Here is a 20,678-nt window from a genome sequence, read left to right as displayed (position 1 = left end):
TTATTTATTTATTCATGAGAGACAGAGAGAGAGAAAGAGAGAGAGAGAGAGAGAGAGAGAGGCAGAGACACAGGCAGAGGGAGAAGCAGGCTCCATGCAGGGAGCCTGACGTGAGACTCGATCCCAGGTCCCCAGGATCAGGCCCTGGGCTGAAGGCAGTGCTGAACCGCTGAGCCACCCAGGCTGCCCTGATTTCTGATTAAACCAAACTTGAATTTCTGAGATGAATCCTACTTTATTATCATTTATTAACATTTTTAAACACTGCTATATTGATTTGCTACTATTTGGTTAAGAATTTTTACATCTATTTTCATGAGGGATATTGATTTCTAATTCCTTCTTTTGTAAAGACTTTTTCCAGATTTGGTAATAGGATTATACTGGCTTCCAAAAATAATTTGGGAAGGAATCCATTATATCTCTGGGGAAAAAAATTGTGAAAATTTCCTATTTTTTTCCTTGAATATTTGACAAAATTCAACCATTTGGGCTTTAAAAGTTCTCTTTATAACCTGTTTTGATATCACATTTCCTTTATAGATATATATGGATATTCAGATTTTCTATTCTTGTATCATTGTTTATACAGCTATTTTTCAGTATAAAATTTCTATTTCATCTAAATTGTTAAATTGCTGGCATAAAGTTGTTCATATTCTATTATTCTTTTAAAGTCTGTAGGATCTGTGTGATAATGCTCCTCCTTCAGTCCCTATATTGGTAATCTGTATCTTTCTCTCTCTCTCTCTTTCTCTCTTTTTTTACTGTACCAGTCATCGCTGCTTTTATCTTTATTATTTTCATCCTTCTACTTATTTTGGGTTTATTTTGTTCTTTTCTTAGCTTTCTAGAGTAGAACCTTAAATGAATGACTTAAGATCTTTCTTCCTTTATAATGTAAATATTTAAAATTATATTTTCAAAAAAATTTAAAAATAAAAAATAAAATTTTATTTTCCTCTGAAGACTATCTTACTATATTCACCTTTTAAAATTGTCATTCAACCAAGATATTTTCTTATGTCCAAGTGATTCTGCCTTTGATTCATAATTTTGAAGTGTATTTATTGTTCAGATACATACAGCTTTTCTATAGTTTATCACCGATTTCTAATATATTTTGACTATGATAATACATTTTGATCTCATTAACAAAATGAGACAATGTACACCTGAAATAAAATGTGCATTCCATATTTGTTAGATACGATGTTCTATAAATGTCAATTAGATCAGGGTGAGTTCTCCGTATTTTTCATTCTTCTGGATCTCCAATTATTTATTTTTATCTGGTTGCTTTATCAATTGCTGAGAAAGCCGTTATAAAACTTCCTACTATGCCTGTAGTACTTACTTTTTGTATTTTCTATATCTCCATACTTAACTTTTCATCTAGGTGTTTTATATTTGCTGAGACAGACTGTATAAAAGTTCCTACTATGTAGTACTGAATAGATTCATCTGTTTTTTTTTTCTTTAATTCTAACCATTTTTATTTCATTCATGTCATTATTTATTTCTGGTAAATAATGTTTTCCTTATGTTAATCTAACATGAAAATAAGCAGGACCAGCCGTCTTATGCTGTTCTCCAACAACTGTTATCTGTTTCTTAATATTTCAAGTGCTTCCCTTTTAAGCAATATATAACGGAGTCTTGCTCTATAAACCTTTGACTCTTAATAGGAATAGCTGGATGGGGGGTCAGCAAACCTTCTGTTAAAGGACAGATAGTAGATATTCTAGGTTTTGTGAGCCATACTGTTTTCTGGTGCTCCTACTTAATTCTGCATAACAGCAACCTCAGACAAAATGTAAAAAATGGGTTTTCGGCCTGCAGGCTTTAGATTGCTAACTCGTGGTCTAAACACTCCTACTTAAAATCATTAACACATAACATCAGTGGTAAGAATAGCTTACCTCCATTATTTAATTTATTTATATCACAAGTTTTTATTTAAATACTAGGTAGTTAACATACAGGGTAATAATTGGTTTCAGGAGTAGAATTCCTCACACAAGTACTCTTATTAATACCCACAATCCATTCAGCTCATCCCATTTCCCCCCACCTCACTCCAACTCCCCTCCATTTATCCTCAGTTTGTTCTCTATAGGTAAGTATTTCTTATGGTTTGCCTCTCCCCCTTCCCCTATGTTCACCTGTTTTGTTTCTTAAATTCCACATACATGTGAAATCATATGGTATTTCCCTTTCTCTGACCTCTTTTGCTTAGCAAAATAGACTCTAGCTTCATCCATGTTGTTACAAATGGCAAGATTTCATTGCTGTTTCTATCTTCTGTTTTGAAACTCTGTTACCATTTTTTGACTTCTTTAGATAATTTGAATATTTTTTGGTATTCCATTTTAATACATCTGCTGGCTTTTTGGCCTTATCTCTTTGTATTTCTGCATTTTATTTTCAGTAGTTATTTTAGGAGATTATAATGTATATTGGGAAACAGTTCATAGTCTAGAGTTTACATTGTACCATTTCACATGATATTTGGAAATCTGGCAACCATTACGTCCCTTTAATCCTCCATTAACTAGGCAGGGGGAAGGGAGAAAGAACAATGGTATCAGTAAGGAGGCTCTATAAAATATGAAATAATATTGGAACCCACTTAAAAAAAACATACCCTAAGAACTGGCTTCATTAGTGGCTTATAACCACTGCTGCAGAGATAAACATATATTTATCAATGCTGACCTGTCGGATCCAATACCTATCTAAAACAATTTTTTTAAACATAATTCAAATAGTATTCAACACTGACAATCTATGTAGAAAGTATATCATAGTCTGCTTAAGGTTAAAGAAACAAGTTAACTTATATAATCAATAATTTGTATAAATCTGGAAGATTGGAATTCATATTAACTTAAAACACTATAGGGACACCTTGATGGCTCAGCAGTTGAGTGTCCGCCTTTGGCTCATGCATGATCCTGAAGTCCTGGAACGGAGTTCCGCATCGAGCAGGGAGCCTACTTCTCCCTCTGCCTATGTCTCTGCCTCTCTCTGTGTCCCTCATGAATAAATAAATAAAATCTTAAAAAAAAAATTGTAACACTACAAAATTCAACACATTTGGCCTATACCAACTGAAATGTTATGGGATTAGCAAACTATATTTCTTAAATAGTAAACAGTCCTTTTTTTTTTTAAATATGTGTTGAGCAAAAGAAGTCTGGTTGAAAATTATATTTGATCATGTTAATAGACTCTACCAGTCTGATAATAAAGTAGTCCTTCAGTGTTTAAACACTTTACATCTGCAACTGATTTCATTCTTTCAGCCAAAAGATGCATTTATGCTGCCACCATTACATTTTCAGAAGAATTTAAATTACAAAACTTGAGAGAGCTTCAAAGCAATACTTATCTAACCACGCTGATCTTGACGGCTCTGTTAAAAATAATTTAGGACACTAAACAGAAGAGAAACCCTTTACAAAACTGATAACAATTGTTCGTAAATCCTATTATTTTAAATTTCCTTTCATAAATCAAATATACTAACCTGAGGATTTGAGCATTTTATTTGAAGTGACTCTAGGTCAACATGGAGACAGACAACAAATGAATGCCTTGTATCAGGTCCTGTAGCAAGTAGTTTTTGAGATGTAACAGCTAGAGTAGACGTACAACCCATAGGTTCCACCAGGCAAAATGTCACTTGTTTTCCAAAAAGAGTATACATGCTGAAATGATGCAAGCTGATAGTCCAAGGAAAAGCATTACCTGGTAATAAGAACAAAGAGAGTAGTGAAATAGTCCTATAAAAATACAGTTGTCTTTTATACTTTTTTCTTTTATTTATGTATCAAGTACTAATTAATTAATATAAAGTATGAGGTAAAACCATTTTTAATGCAGCTATAGATAAAGTACTTTGTGAAATCATTTTAAATTTAAGTTCAATTAGCCAACATATAGTACATCATTAGTTTCAGAAGTAGTTTCAATAATTCACCAGTTGCATGTGAAATGATTTTTAAAAATATACTCAGTATTGAAATACTTATTAACATTTGTTCTTGAGATGCCAACTAATGCAAAATAGGTTCTTATGACAGTTTTGACTTTGCAATTCTACTAGAACTTGTAAGTATATCTATTGCAGACATCTTTTTAAGTAGCTAAATTATTTTTAAGCAAATTGAAAATACTTATTTTCTAATTAGAAAAGTACTAGTGCCTCACTGGAAATAAATTAGAAAGTATATAAAGGAAAATCAGAACCAGTCCTAAACAAACTAGTAAACATTATACAAGAAGAAAAATCAAAACTTGTCAAAATCCTGCCACTCCCAATAATAACTATTAACTAATATTACCTTCAAGTCTTTTTTTTCCTCCACTGTGTTGGATATGCCTATACAGTTAGAAGCAAGTATCACACTGTACTTTTACATTCAGGTTATTTTCCAATGACAGTAAAAATACAAAGTAAATTACAAGCGGCATCATAGTACACACACATGCACACGGAATATAAGCAATCATTTGAACTATGAATGGTGATATTAAGTAGATGCTACAAGGTAGACTCTTACAAGTTTGAATACTCAATATGTATGGACCAAATATAGTTCGTAAGATTAAAATTAGAATCTTGGAAATTGAGACCAAAATACTAGAATATATCTAGCTACATAGTAGGCCATAATTACTTGACTGGAAACAATGAAAATTGCATAATAGTATGTGGTCAGCACTGTGGTACTCTGCCTGTCTTAAGATTTAAAATATTTGCCCTCAAGAAAGAATGACAAACATTAAATCATCTGTAACTAATTCTAAAATTATTTTAAAAACTACACAAAGTTCCATGCTATTATACAAAATAAACTCTGCCAAATTTGTCTTAAAATATTCTGGAATGATTTCAGGTTATATATTTAAAACTCGAGCTACATATAATTTTTCAAATTTGATGTAATCCAAGAAATGCTAAAAGGTGGGTATGTTGGATGAAGAGCACCAAATTTAAATTTGTTAAATTAAGAATAAAATCCTGACATTAGTACTATCTCCAATGTGTCCCTGTTTCTCCTTTGGAATGAGACCAATAAAGTATAATTCATTTTATCATATTCTAAGACTTAAACAGAATCTTTTAAAGCAATACATTATATCCATTTATTTAGTCTGCAGATTGTCTTTTAAAAAGCACACTACCTAGAAGCTGAGATCTTAACATATAATGACAAAAATTCCCACAATTAATCATTGTGAAAAAAATGATCAAAAGATAGCAAATCATTAGCTGCATATGTATTCCTTTTACATACATGTTCACACAAAATAAAAATACCTTATCTATTTATAGCACTGGGAATATAATGTTCTAGGGACTCCCCAAAATATGTTTAGACATCCATAGCAGGCCAGAACCATAAACTATTCTGAGACCAGTATTTTATTTTAATTCTAAAGTTCTAATGCTGTAACATGTTTTATTTCAGATAAAACTATTGCTGGCAGAATTTAGAAATTTTCAAAGAATCTAAAGAACAAGAAAAAAATGAAAAACAAAACTTACAATATCATTTCTGTGTGAATTTGCGAAAACTCTCTTGGCAGAGAAAATGATACCAATAAAATAATGATCATGAAAATGACACACACTGATTTGATTCAGATTTAAAAATTTGAAAGAGCATGAATATGACTGAGCTATGGGAAAAAATAAATATATAAAGGAAACTCAGTAAGATTGTGGGCTTCATGTGTCAAAAATGAGGAAGAGGACACTGGAGTTCGTCAGGTAATATTAATTGACAACTGAGAGATATTTTTAAAAGTATACAATGTGATTTCCTTACATTGTATGACATGTTGCTGACTGCACAATACTTAGAAGGAGACGGTAAAAAACTTGTTTTAAACAACAAAGAAAACAATATATATATTATATACACAATATAAATATTGGAGATACTCTCACTTTTTTTTTTTTTTGCTTTCTTAACCTTAATTGTAACCGTCTTCAGAAATAAAAAAAAGTATTTTCTCTTCCTAATTTTTTCCATTATGTCCCACAGTCCAGTATGACTCAGGCACCTTCTTACTTCAAATATGAATTGGTATAACAGAAATATTTTACTATCTACTGTGAGATTAATATTTTGGAGACAGATACACTATATTCTGCAAATATAAACAAGCCCAAACCGCTAACATTGTTTTCCCAAACCACTTAGCACTTAATTGATTTAAGACAGTTAAGGTAAAGGGTTAATTCTAAGTCACGTTAATTTAAGTAATAGGTACTTTCAAGGAATGAGGCATTAAAAATAACATGAATATAACCAATTTTCTGGAAGAGAGAAGCCAAAATGCCTAGAAGAGAGGTAAATGAAAATGAGTAACCTACAGATTTATTTGCCCTGCAAGTGAAATTCTAGATTTGGAACTCCACACTAAAAAACCCAAATAATTGACAGTTAAAAAAAAGCAGAGATGGGATGACTGGGTGGTTCAGCAGTTAAGTGTCTGCCTTTGGCTCAGGGTGTGATCCTAGAGTTCTGGGATCAAGTCCCACATGGGGCTTCCTGCATGGAGCCTGCTTCTCCCTCTGTGTCTCTGCCTCTCTCTCTCTGTGTCTCTCATGAATAAATAAATAAAATCTAAAAACAACAACAATGAGCAGAAGACCTGAACAGATAGTATTCCAAAGAAGACATACAAATGACCAACAGATACGTGAAAAAAATGCTCAATATCACTAATCGTCAGGGAAATGCAAATCAGAAGCACAAATAGGTATCACTTCACACCAGTAAGAAAGGCCAGTATCTAAAAGACAAGAAATAGTTCATTGGTGGTGAGGATGTGGAGAAAAGGGAACCCTTGTACAATGTTTAGGGGAATACAAACTGGTGTTGCCACTACAAAAAACAGTATGGAGATTCCTAAAGAAAATTAAAAATAGAGTTCACTTATGATAATTCTACTACTAGTTATTTACCCAAAGAAACAAAAAACGCTAATTTGAAAAGATATATAAGCCTCTATATTTACTACAGCATTATTTAAAACAGTCAAGATATTAAAACATGCACATTCTAAGAAAAACAAAACAGGGGTGCCTGGGTGGCTCAGTGGTTGAGCATCTTGCCTGTGGCTCAGGTTGTGATCCTAGGGTCCTGGAATCGAGTCCCACATCAGGCTCCCCAAAGGGAGTCTGCTTCTCCCTCTGCCTATGTCTCTGCCTCTCTCTGTGTCTCTCATGAGTAAATAAATAAAGTCTTAAAAAAATAAACTTTTTTTTTTTCCCCTTCTATTCCCTTTGTACTCCCTCATTATATGAGGGAGTACAAAGGGAGTACACTCCTCATTATATGTACTCCTCATTATACTATACTTATACTATAAGGAGTATTATATGTACTCCTCATTATATGTATATGTTGTCATGTTTACATCTTCTTATTAATAATTTTCTAGTGTCTAATTATGGCCATTTCTTTTCCACCTAAAGAAGTCTCTTTAAAATTTCTTTTAAGGCTGGTTTAGTGATGAATCTCTTTATTAGAATCTCTTTATTTCCCCTTCAAATATGAATGATGATCTTGTCAGGTAGAACATGTCTGAACTTAAATGACAATCAAATTAATATAGACTACCATTTACTTAGGATGTTATATAAGAAACTCATGGTAACAACAAACTTAAAACCTATGAGAGCTACACAAAAGAATGAAGAGAAAGAAAGCCAAAGATAACACAATAGATACTCATCATTCACAAAGGAAGAGAGGAAGAAGAAACAAAGAACTACAAAACAACCAGAAAACAAATTTTTTAAATGGCAGTAAGTACATACCTACCAATAATTACTTGAAATGTAAATGGCCTAAATGCTCCAAACAAAAGACATAGTGTGACAAAATGGATAAAAAACAATACTTATCTATATGCTGTCAATAAGAGACACACCTCAGACCTAAGACACATATAGACTAAAAGTGAAGGAATGGAAAAACATTCACCATGTTAATGTAAGAAGAAAAAAGCCGAAATAGCAGACAAAAGACTTTTTTTTTTTTTAAAGATTTTATTTATTTATTCATGAGAGACAGAGAGAGAGAGAGAGAGAGAGAGAGAGAGGCAGAGACACAGTCAGAGGGAGAAGCAGACTCCATGCAGGGAGCCCAACATGGGACTTGATCCTGGGTCTCCAGTATCAGGCCCTGGGCTGAAGGCGGCGCTAAACCGCTGAGCCACTGGCGCTGCCCGACAAAAGACTTTAAAATAAAGAGTGTAATAAGAGACAATAAAGGCATTACATAATGATAAAGACAAACCAATAAGAGGATATAACAATTTTAACTATATACTGACCCAATACTGGAGCACCTAAATGAATATAGCAAATATTAACAGACATAAGGAGAGAAATTGATGGGTACGTTAACACTCCACTTTCATCAATGGACAGATAATCCAGAAGAAAATCATTAAAGAAACAATGTCTTTGAATGACACACTGGACCACATGGACATAACAGATATATACAGAGCATTTCATCCAAAAACAACAGAACACATTCTTTTCAACTGCACATGAAACATTCTCCAAAATCACATACCAGGCCATAAAACATCAATAAATGTAAGAAGACTGAAATGAGAAGGGGAAGCAGGAGACAGATGCAGTCTTCAGTAACAGTTTTGAGAAGACAGCACTTGACCAAAGGCCATTTGTGGATGGTCCTTTTCATCCCAAACTGCATCTTTACTGCAAAGGGCCTGCACATTTCCATGTGCATTTTGTGAAAGCTTTTTGTATAGATCGGCCCTGTTTTGTTAATATATGTAAACATCATGATTATCAAAATAAACATTCCTTTCAAAATGCTTTTAATAAAAGACTCAAATCATACCACACATCTTTTCTTATAATGATATGAAACTAGAAATAAACTTAATGAAAACAAAACTGCAAAAAACACAAACACATGGAGATGAAACAACATGATATTAAACAACCAATTGGTCAATGAAACAAAGAAGGAATTAAAAAATGCATGGAGATGAATAAAAATGAAAACACAAAAGGTCCAAACTCCAAAAGAAGAGGCACCTATACTGGTAAAGAAGAAGTTAAACTGTTACTGTTTGCAGATGACATGATATACATAGAAAATTCTAAACACTTCACCAAAAAACTATTAGCATAGATTAATTCAGTAAAGTGGCAGGATACAAAATTAATACCTACAAATGGCTGGCATTTCTATACAGTAATAACAAAGAAATTAAAAAATCCACCATTTGCAATTGCACACACACAAAAAAAACACCTATGAATAAACAACCAAGGAGGTGCAAGATCTGTACTCTGAAAACTATAAAATACTGAAGACACTGAAGACAACAAAAATACAAACAAAAATATTCTACGCTCAAAGATTGGAAGCATTAATATTCTTAAAATGTCCATATTACCTGAAGCAATCTACAGATTCAGTTCAATCCCTATCAAAATACCAACAGTATTTTTCACATAATTAGAAAAAAGAATAATGTAATAACTAGAACTACAGAAAATACAAAAAGCCAAAACAATCCTGAGAAAGAATAACAAAGCTTCAGATTTCACAATACCAGATTTCAAGACATGCTACAAAGCTGTAGTTATCAAAAGAGTATGGCACTCACACAAAAATATACACAAATAGCCCAAAAATAAACCCATGCCTATATGGTCAATTAATCTATGATAAAAGAGGCAAGAATATACAATGGGGAAGACAGTAATTTCAATATATGGTGCTGGGAAATTGGACAGCTACATGCAAAAGAAAGAAAGTGGACTACTTTCTAACACCAAACACAAATATAAACCTTAAATGGATTAAAGACCTAAAACCATAAAAACCCTAGAAGAGAGTACAGGCAGTAATTTCTCTGAAGTTTGCCATAGCAACTTTTTTCTAGATCTTTCTCTAGAGGCAAGGGAAACAAAAACAAAGTAAATTACACGGACTACATTAAAATAAAAAACTTCTATACAGCAAAGGAAACAATCAACGAAGCTAAAAAGCAACCTACAGAATGGGAGAAGATATTTGCAAATAACATATCCAAAAAAGGGTTAGTATCCAAAATACAGAAAGAATGTATATGACACCCACAGAAAATGAATAATACAATTAAAAAAGGGTGAAAGACATGAATAGACAGTTCTCCAAAGACGACATCCAGATGGCCAAAAGATACATGAAAAGATGCTCAATATCACTCATCATCAGGGAACTGCAAATCAAAGCCACGATGAGATGCCATCTCATACTTGTCAAAATGTGCCAAAAATATAGGAAACAGGTGTTGGCAAGGATGTAGACAAAAAAGGAACCTTCATATGCTGTTGGTGGGAATGTAAACTGGTGCAGCCACTGTGGATAACATTATGGAGGTTCCTCAAAAAACTAAAAACTAAAATACTATATGATCCAATAAGTTCACAATTGGGTATTTATCCAGAGAAAAGAAAACACTAACTCAAAAAGAATATGCTACTCTATGTTTACTGTACCATTATTTATAAGAGCTAAGACATGGAAGCAACCTAAGTGTCCATCAACATATAAATGGATAAGAAAAATGTGGTGTCCACATGCACATGTATGTACACACACACACACACACACACACACACTGTAATATTAGCCATAAAAAAGAATGAGATCATGCATTTGGACATAATGGATGGACATAGAGGGTATTATGATAAGCGAAATAAGTCAAAGAAATAAAAGTACCATATGATTTCACTCATATTTAAGAAACAAGGAAACAAAGAAAACAAGACAAATACAGAACAGGCTCTTAAATACAGAGAACTGGTAGTTGCCAGAGAGGAGGGTGGGAGCAGATGACATAGATAAAGGGGATTAAGAACGAATTTTTTTGTGAGGAGTACTGAGTAAAGAACAGAATTGCTGTATCATTATACTGTATCACTGAAACTAGTGTAATAACATTGTCTATGCTTCAATTATAAAAAGGAAGAAATGAAAAACTTAGAGCCCAATACCAGATTCATGGAGGTCTAAGGAAAAATAAGATTATGAACTCATTAATAGAAGACATATCAAGGCACTTGGGTGGATTAGTAGGTTAAGTGACTGACTCTGTTTCAGTTCAGGACATGATCTCAATATCATTAGATCAAGCCCTGTGTACCGCTCCACACTCAGCATGAAGTCCACTTGGGATTCTTTCCCTCTTCTTCTCCCTTCCCCACAGCCCTTCCACAACTACTGTGTGCACTCTGTCTCTGTCTCTATCTCTATCTCTCTCAAATAAGTAAATCATAGATTTTTTTTTAAATGGAGGACATATCAATAGAAATGATCCAACATGAAAAAAAATGAAAATTAACAAAAACTTAAGAGATCTGAAAAACATCAAGCATACTGATAAAAATGTAACACAAGACAGAAGGAGAGAACAGAGGAAAGAACAGAGAAAAGAACAGAAAAATATTTGAAGAAACAATGGTTGAGGAATCCTAGAATTGATTAATAGTGTTAACAATAACATCCAAATAGCTCAACCAAGCCCAAAGAGGATGAATACTAACACATGAGATTCAATATAGAAAATAATATCAATCACATTAATCTAATTAATTAACATTAATTAGATTGATATACTCATCTCTTTAACATAGAGAAATCGGTGAAAACTAAACCAGAGAAATTCCTGAAAGCAGAAAAAAAAATCATTACATATAGTAGAAAATCAACACGATTAAAAGCTGACTTTTATGTAAAATAATGGAATTCAGAAGGCAGCACTATCAACATATCCAAATTACGGAAAGAGCCCAAATGTCCATGGACTGATGAATGGATAAAGAAGATGTATGTATGTATGTATACATACATACATAATGAGATACTACTCAGTCATCAAAAAGAATGAAATTTTGCCATTTGCAACAACAAGAATAGAGCTAGAAAGTATTATGCTATGTGAAATAAGTCAGAGAAAGACAAATACCATATGATTTCATTCATATGTGGAATTTTTTTTTCACATGTGGAATTTAAGAAGCAAAACAAATGATCATGTAAGATACAGAGGCAAAGCAAGTAACAGACTCTTAACTACAGAGAATACACTGATGGTTGGGATGGTGGGGAGGTTGAGTTAAATAGGTGATAGGGATTAAGGAGTATACTACTATGCCAAGCACAGAGTGTTGTGTGTTGAATCACTAAATTCTACACCTGAAACTAATATTACACTGTATGTTAACTAACTGGAATTTAAATAAAAACTTAAAAAAAAAGGACCTAAGTGCGGAAAAAAAGAAGGTAGTGAAAAATCGTATTCAAATACAAGAAATAAAATAATAAATTGTCAAGGCAAAAACCCTATATCCAGAAAAGTTATATTCCAAATATTAAGATGAAATAAAAACAATCTCAGATAAATAAGATAAATAAGGGCTGAGAGAACTCATAACTAGCAAAGTGCCGTATGAGAAATACTTAAGAATACTTAAGTAAGTCCATCAGGTATTAATTCAAACCCACAGCAAAAAATGAAAAGAACTAGATATGACCAACATGTGGGTTAATATGAAAGCCTATAAATGTATTATTTCCCATTTCTCTTTAGTTTTTTAAAAGGCAATTGATTATATACAGAGCAATAAATAAAACACCACTGGTGGGTTAGGATTCACGGAAATGCAATCTGTGTGAACAGAATGAGGCAGAAAATAGAAATATGTTAGAACAAATTTTCTATAATTCAAAAAAAAATTAAGTTAAAATATGAGTTAGAGTGTGATACAGATGCATAACATAATCCCTAGAGTCACCACTGAAAAAGTACACAGTAAAAAAACTGATGGAGAAAATAAAATAGTACACTAAAATACACATTTAAAATAGAGGAGGGGGGATCCCTGGGTGGCTCAGCGGTTTAGCACCTGCCTTTGGCCCAGGGCGTGATCCTGGAGTCCCGGAATCGAATCCCGCATCGGGCTCCCTGCATGGAGCCTGCTTCTCCCTCTGCCTGTGTCTCTGCCTCTCTCTGTGTTTCTCATGAATAAATAAATAAAATCTTTTTTATTTATTTATGATAGTCACAGAGAGAGAGAGAGAGAGAGAGAGAGAGAGGCAGAGACATAGGCAGAGGGAGAAGCAGGCTCCATGCACCGGGAGCCCGACGTGGGATTCGATCCTGGGTCTCCAGGATCACGCCCTGGGCCAAAGGCAGGCGCTAAACCGCTGAGCCACCCAGGGATCCCAAAATCTTTAAAAATAAAATAAAATAGAGGAGGTAGTAAAAGAAGGTCAGGGAAACAAAGTAAAAATAAACAGACAACAAAAAGCAATGACCAATTTAAATATTTGTTTGTTTGTTTATTTATTTATTTATTTATTTATTTATTTTGATAGAGAAAGAGAGACAGAGGGACAAGCAGATGAAATGGTTCATAAAAATTAGAAAGATATATAGAAATTTCCAGAGAATCTACATTAAAAACAACTAGAACAGGTTCAGTAAAATCCCAGCATATAAGGGAAATATACAAAATTATACTTCTATATGAAAATAAGAATATGATTCTATTCACAGCAAGTTGAAATAAATTCATTTTAAAAATCCTCTTACTTTATTTTATTTTTTTAAATTTTTTTAATTAAATCCCAAAATCCTCTTACTTTTAGATGGGAATGGATTTAAAACATTTTAAGCCCATGTGAAATGTGCATGACAGTACAGTAAAAAAATAAAAACCCCAATGCTGATAAGTTTGTCAGGAATTATCTTAATTGTACATTGTGAATATAATCATTTTTATATGCATATTATATAAGTATATTGTTTGTATATAATCACACAAAATAGAAAGAATAAACAAACACTAGGAAGAAATACAAAACTAAACTGTTAATAGTGATTATAACCAAAGTGACTTTTTTTTATCTGTATATTCTTACTTAAAAAAGTTCCTTTAATGAAGACATTATGCTAAGTATATAAGTATGTACTTAAGTACACAAGTCAGAGAGAGGAAGACAAATACTAGTTATCACTTGCATATGCAATCTAAATAAGCTGAACTCACAGAATATAGAGTAGAATGGTGGTTGCCAAGGGCTGGGTGGGGGGCGGTATTGGGGGAGATGATGTTAATTACAAACTTACAACGAGAAGTTCTGGAGGCCTAATGCACAACTTAATGATTATGGTCAATAATACTATATTATACGTTTCAAAGTTAAGAAACTAGGTATTAAACATTTTCACCACAAAAGAGGAACAATAATTAGGTGACCTACAGAAGTGTTAGCTGACACCTCAATGGTAATCATACTGCAATATGTAAATATAGCAAATCAACAATGTAGGTTTAGCTATATAAATGGTTATATAGCTAAACCTACACAATGCTACATGTAATTAATATCCCAATTTTTAAAAAGTCCTTTAATAAGAATATGTTACCTTGGTATCATTTAAAAAACACATTTTTATGCTCTTAAGTCAATATAAGTTATACACTTTATTTTAAAGGAAAAACAGGACACATTGGATCTGCCACATTAGTTCTGTTTTTAAAATAAGTTTGTGTGTGTGTGTGTGTGTGTGTGTGTGTGTGTGTGTGTGTGGCCGGGGTGGGGGGTGTTGGAAAATACAAAACTGATTGACATGGAATAAATAAAGTTCATTCTCAAGCCTTTAAAGAGTCACAGAACCCATAGTTAAACAAATGATGTAGCAGGATGGATATGAGCCATTGAAAAGATAATAATGTATATAACAATTATGTTAACTACACTTAGGTATTTTAATAGTTTAACTTCATTTGTAATACATACACGATGATCTCTAAGGAATTTAGACATCAAGAACAAATTGTAAACTCTTTTCTGAGCCACTTCTTTTCCTCAAGGTATCTCATTTACATATGGATTAAGGACTAAAGTCACAGACACTGAGTAAAACTGGAAAAAAAAACTATAGTACATCACCATCATTCAGAACAAGTAGAAATTAAACTTATCAAAGTAAGATATGAAAAATTAAAAGTGGAATAATAAATATAAACCAGTATGATGAAAAAAATTACATGGTAAAATAGCCTTTCTGTTTTTCATAGATGTCCAAGAATTTTAACATCAGTTTCTACGAAAATTCATTAAATCCAACAATAGCAAAGTTTTAATTTATAAATGATCTCAATATTCCATTTCTGTCAAAATATTTTATTAAAGTTGCAGGCAACTCTTTCAAAGAAGAAAAAACAAACCTCTGCTAGGCATACTGTAGAAACCCATCTGCTCAGAGGTGTGAGCTGGATGTAGTAAATTACATCTGCAAGCCTCACTGCAAATACTTGGTAATGAAACTCAAGATGTTGATTTTGACCCAAACACCCTCCACAGATTGGATCTGACTATATTAGAGATCATCTCTAATCTAATGCCCTTCCATGGCAATTGAAATCAGATGACACATTTCAACAAACAGTTCCTTATTTTGAACTTTAGAAGTCCAAATTCAGTACAGAATAAACCTGAAATCTATGAGAACTTTTCTTGTTCAACCTATTGATCATTTGTAAATTTTTTCACTTTTTAAGTCATAATGATGAAGAATTTTTCAATTATTTATGAACTTGAAGACAAGTCAAATGTTGACCTTTTCACTTTCAAAGTTTTTTTTTCTCCTTATAGTAACCAAAAACTATTTGCTGAATAGCATACTCTATAATTAGAGAGCCCTGTTTTGTGCCAGTCATCATGCTAGATGATAGGAATAACACGGTGAATGAGACAGATATGCTTCTTGTCCTTTTCCACCATAGTAGGGAAATCAGGTCTGAATGAAAATAATTAAAATTGGGATAGGACTATTGAGAGTGGTGAGTCAAAAGCAGTAAGAGCACAGAACACTAGGACCTGGCAAGTGAAGTACATGGAAGCCTGAAAAAAGAATGCGAGAGAAGAGATGAAGAAGGAAGTAGTCATATATGTAGCATCTGCTAATGCCCTGCAATAGGACAGAGATAAACTTGTTCAAAGAACACAGAAAAGGATACTGAGGCTGGGGCTGGGCAGTAGCTAGCAATGGGGAGAGTGGCCTATTTTTCTCTATGGAAGTACTGGGTTTGAATTTTCTTTCTAAATCATAGGGTTGTTATGTTTCACAACATATATACACAAACACTGCAACATATTAAAATATTTCCATCAAAATAAAAGCTCTTAAGCACAAAACCTTGGTTACATAGGAAACTGTTCTTTGTTGTTCATTTCATATTTTTTTAAAGATTTTTATTTATTAATGAGAGACACAGAGAGAGGCAGAGACACAGGCAGAGGGAGAAGCAGGCTCCATGCAGGGACCCTGATGTGGGACTCGATCCTGGGTCTCCAGGATCATCATGTCCTTGGCCAAAGGCAGGCGACAAACCACTGAGCCACCCAGGCTGCCCATTCCATCATAAATTTAATTTAGTTTTAATTGAGATCTGGAATTCACAATGATAACCAAGCAAAACCAAAGAGCAAGAAAAAATTTAACAGGTTTTGTGAGGACAAGAAAATAAAAATAAAGTTTTAATGGAAAACATGGTGTTCATAACCACTGGAGTCAAATGGTGAGATTAACCTCAAAATTTTAACTAAAACTCAGTCACTTTCTATAATAGACTAAAGGATAAGTCATTAAGTACCTTTTTTGTTTAAATTATCCTGACTTGATTTCTGTCCCTTGAAAACTAAAAACATCAAGGCATATATACATCTAATTACCACCCTCTCTCTTTCTCAAATAACATAAAAAACACTGTAGATTTGTTATATCAATTCTTCATGAGTTCAAGATGGCAACATAGGAAGATCCTGAACTCATCTTTTTCCATGGACACAACTTAAAACTATATATGGCATTGTTTTCCTCTAAAAAGGACCTGAGAACTAGATGAGCAGCACCTTCTCACAAAAGACAAAGGAAAACATGTAGAAAGATGTAAGAGGCAGTCACAGCCTGTCCCATAAACCACCCCAAATGAGGCACAAGTGGGAGGGATCCTACAAAAACAGAACATCCTATGGAAAAGTTAAGGGATTGTGTCTCACAGTAGAAATCTTGACCTTTTAGATGGAAAGGGGACAGGAACAGTAAAGACAAGGTCTAAATTGTCTAGTTTTTAAAATCAATAAAGATTAAGACCAGGTGAATCACAGTACATTAGGAAATAAAGATCTGTTCTTAAAGGGCTTGCCCACAAACCTATTTGCCCTATGATCTATCACATAAGCAAGAAATAAAAAGCACCTAGACCATATGAGAGGGAGACTCATTTACTAATATAAAAGTGGCTACCAGAGAGATAGAAATCTGCAAGGAAAATAAATAAATTAATTAATTAAAAAAAATTTTTAAATGGAACCTGCAAGGATTTAACAGTGGACAGAAGTGCTGTCAACAGCCATTTTTGCAATCTCATCCTATCTTGTTAGTGAAGGAGTCAACAAGTACCATTTTAGATGGATCCCTTCTAGGTTACTGGCACCCATAGGTGGGTGTGGTCTGCCTACCACTCACCATGAACAAGCTGGGTGAGCCTCCTGCCCTTCCCATTCCCATGTAGCACCCAAAGTGTAAAAAAAAGCCAGATGAACACCCCAAGCCACACCCAACCTACCAAGAGAACAAGCCACAACCAAGATGGGCAAGTGGCTGGAAGCCCACTCTCTACATGCAGTAGTTAAGATACAACAGGCCAAGTAAGTAACCAGCGCTCTATCTTTCACACATAGCAGCTGTAGCCCTATGAAAACCAGTGGATGAACAACCCACAGGAGGGATGGCCACAGCATGCCTAGCTCTCGTAGACACAGGAGATAGAGCTTCTGGGACACACAAAACAGCTCCTATACAAGACTACTGCTTCAAGGCTGAGGGAGGTAGCCTCTTCACCTAATAGACAGAGAAGCAAAATGAGTAGACAGAGGAATGTATTCCAAACCAAAGAACAAGGCAAATATGCAGAAAAAGATCTAAATGAATGGAGAGATGTAACCTACCAGATAGTGTTCAAAGTAATGGTCATATCTGAGTAATGGAGGAACACAACAAAAACTTCAACAAAGAGAAGATAAGAAAACATGAAACAGATATTAAAATTGAACTTATAAGTACACTAGAGGGGTCTAAAATCAGAATGGATGAAACAGAAGCATGATCAGTGAGCCAGAATACAAAGGAATGGAAAACACAAAGACAAAGCATAAAAATAAAACAAGAATGAAAGAAGTGAGGAGATCTTAAGGGACCTCTGGGACAACTTCAAGTGGAGTAACATTCTCATTATCCAGGCCCCAGAAAGAGATGAGAGAGAAAAATCAAGAAAAAGTCAAGAAAAGTCAAGAAAAATTATTTGAAGAAAGAATGGCTAAAAACATCCATAATCTGGGGAAGGAAGGAAACAGACATCCAGGTACAGTAAGATCAGAGAGGTCCAAAATAAGACAAACCCCAAGAGAAACACACCAAGCACATTTTAATTAAAATGGTAAAAGGTATGGGTGCCTGTGAGGCTCAGTCAGTTGGACATTTGACTCTACTCTTGATTTCAGCTGAGGTCATGATCTCAAGGTCAAGGGATTGAGCCCTGCATCTGGCTCCACTCTTGGCAGGGAGAATACTGGAAATGCTCTCTCTCCTTCTCCCTCTGTCCTTCCCCCTGCTCATACTCTCAAATAAATCTTTTTCTTAAAAAGTAATAAATGGTAAAAGATAAAGAGAAAATAGTAAAAGTAACAAGAAAAAACTAACACATTACATACAGAGAAAACCCCTTAGGCAGTTAGCAGATATTTTGGCAGAAACTTTATAGGCCAGAAAAAAGTGGCATGACTTATTTATTTATTTATTTATTTATTTATTTATTTATTTATTTAAAAAGATTTTATTTATTTATTCAAGAGACACACACAGAGAGAGAGGCAGAGACACAGGTAGAGAGAGAAGTAGGCTCCATGCAGGGAGCCTGATGTGAGACTCGATCCCGGGTCTCCAGGATCACGCCCTGGGCTGAAGGCAGCACTAAACCACTGAGCCACCCAGGCTGCCAGGCATGACACATTTAAATCACTAAAAGGAAAAACTGGCCAACCAAGAATTCTCTACCCAGACGTTATCATTCAGAGAGATTAAGAATTTTCCAAACAAGCAAAAGGGAGTTTACTCCTAAACAGCTTTATAAGAAATGTTAAAAAGACAAATCTAACCCTAAAAATAAAATGTGCTGTTTAATAAGAAAAAATAGTACACACGAAAGTAAAAATTTTCTAATAAAAGGCAAATACATACTAAAAGTAGTGGAGATACCAAGTGAAGAGTAAAAGACAAAAGTAGTAAAATTAAGTAAAAATATGATAATTAAGTTTAGGGATACATAAAATAAAGTGATATAAAATGTATACTCGAAAATATAAAACATAAGATGGAGGAAAGTAAAAATATAAAGCTTTGGAATGTATTCAAAATTAATTACTATCAACTTTAAAAAGACAATTACATAAATAAAAAAATACATATAAATCTCATGGTAACTGCAAAGAAAAAACTTACAGTAAATACACAAAAGAAAAAGGGTAGTAAATCCAAATTTAACACTAAAAGAAAACTGAAACATAAGAGAGAAAGAGAAGAAGAAAAGAATGGAGAGGAACTACAAAAGAAGTCAGGAAACAATAAACAAAATGGCAGTAAGTATATACCTATGAATAATTACTTTAAATGTAAATGAACTCAACTCCCCAATCAAAAGACACAGAATGGCTGAATGAATTAAAAAACAAAAACAAAAACATATAAGCTGCCTACAGGAGACTCACTTCAAATCTAAAGATACACACAAACTCAAAGTGAGAGAATGGAAAAGGATATGCCATGTAAACGGTAATGAAAAGAAACTGGGGAGAGCATTACATGATGATGAGTCAATCCAACAAGAGCATGAAACATTAAAAATATTTACACAGCCAATATAGAAGCACCTAAATACATAAAGCACCTAAATACATCTAACAGAAGTAAAGATAGAAATAGCAGTTTAAGAATAGTAGGAGACTTTAATACTCCACTTATACCAATGAAAAGATAACCCAGGCAGAAAATCAGCAAGGCAACACTGACGTTAAAGGATACATTAGATCAGATAGACTAACGACATATATAGAAAACATTCTACCCAAAAGCAGAAGCAGTACTCCCTTTCAACTACACATGGAACATTCTCTAGGACAGAATGCATTAGTCTATAAAGCAAGTCTTAATAAACTCAAAAAGACTAAAATTACATCAAGTATCTTTTCCAACCACAAAGGTATAAAACTAGAAATTGGTTACAAGAAAAAATATGGATATAGCACAAACACATGGAGACTAAACATGCTATGAGACAACCAATAAGTCAATGAAGAAATCAAAGAGAACGGCAAAATATACCTTAAGAATATGAACACAGTAACATGAATTTCTAAAATCTTTGGGCTGTAACAATTCTTCTTCTGTATTTATCTGAAGGAAATAAAAATGCTAATTCTAAAAGATCTATGTACCTCTTTGTTATTCACAGCATTAGTCAAAATAGCAAAGATATAAAAGCAACC

The 20,678-nt window shown here is 33.5% G+C and overlaps 1 protein-coding gene across 11 annotated transcripts in view; it reads right to left on the bottom strand.

Annotated features, from left to right (window-relative positions):
- The window catches only part of VPS13B (vacuolar protein sorting 13 homolog B), a 734,128-nt gene that overhangs the window by 350,942 nt on the left and 362,508 nt on the right, over positions 1-20,678 (bottom strand). For all 11 annotated transcript variants that reach the window (XR_005368417.1, XM_038555171.1, XM_038555170.1 and 8 more), the window contains one exon: positions 3,533-3,753. Coding sequence is in view for 10 of the 11 variants with exons in the window: in XM_038555171.1 (XP_038411099.1) it covers positions 3,533-3,753 (221 nt within the window). In the remaining variant the exon portion in view is untranslated. The remainder of the gene's footprint in view (positions 1-3,532; positions 3,754-20,678) is intronic.

The sequence above is a fragment of the Canis lupus genome, chromosome 13, assembly GCF_011100685.1.
Source record: "Canis lupus familiaris isolate Mischka breed German Shepherd chromosome 13, alternate assembly UU_Cfam_GSD_1.0, whole genome shotgun sequence".
Classification (NCBI taxonomy): Eukaryota; Metazoa; Chordata; class Mammalia; order Carnivora; family Canidae; genus Canis; species Canis lupus.
The sequence above is the reverse complement of the archived record's forward strand: the minus strand, read 5'-3'. Positions and strand labels throughout refer to the sequence as shown.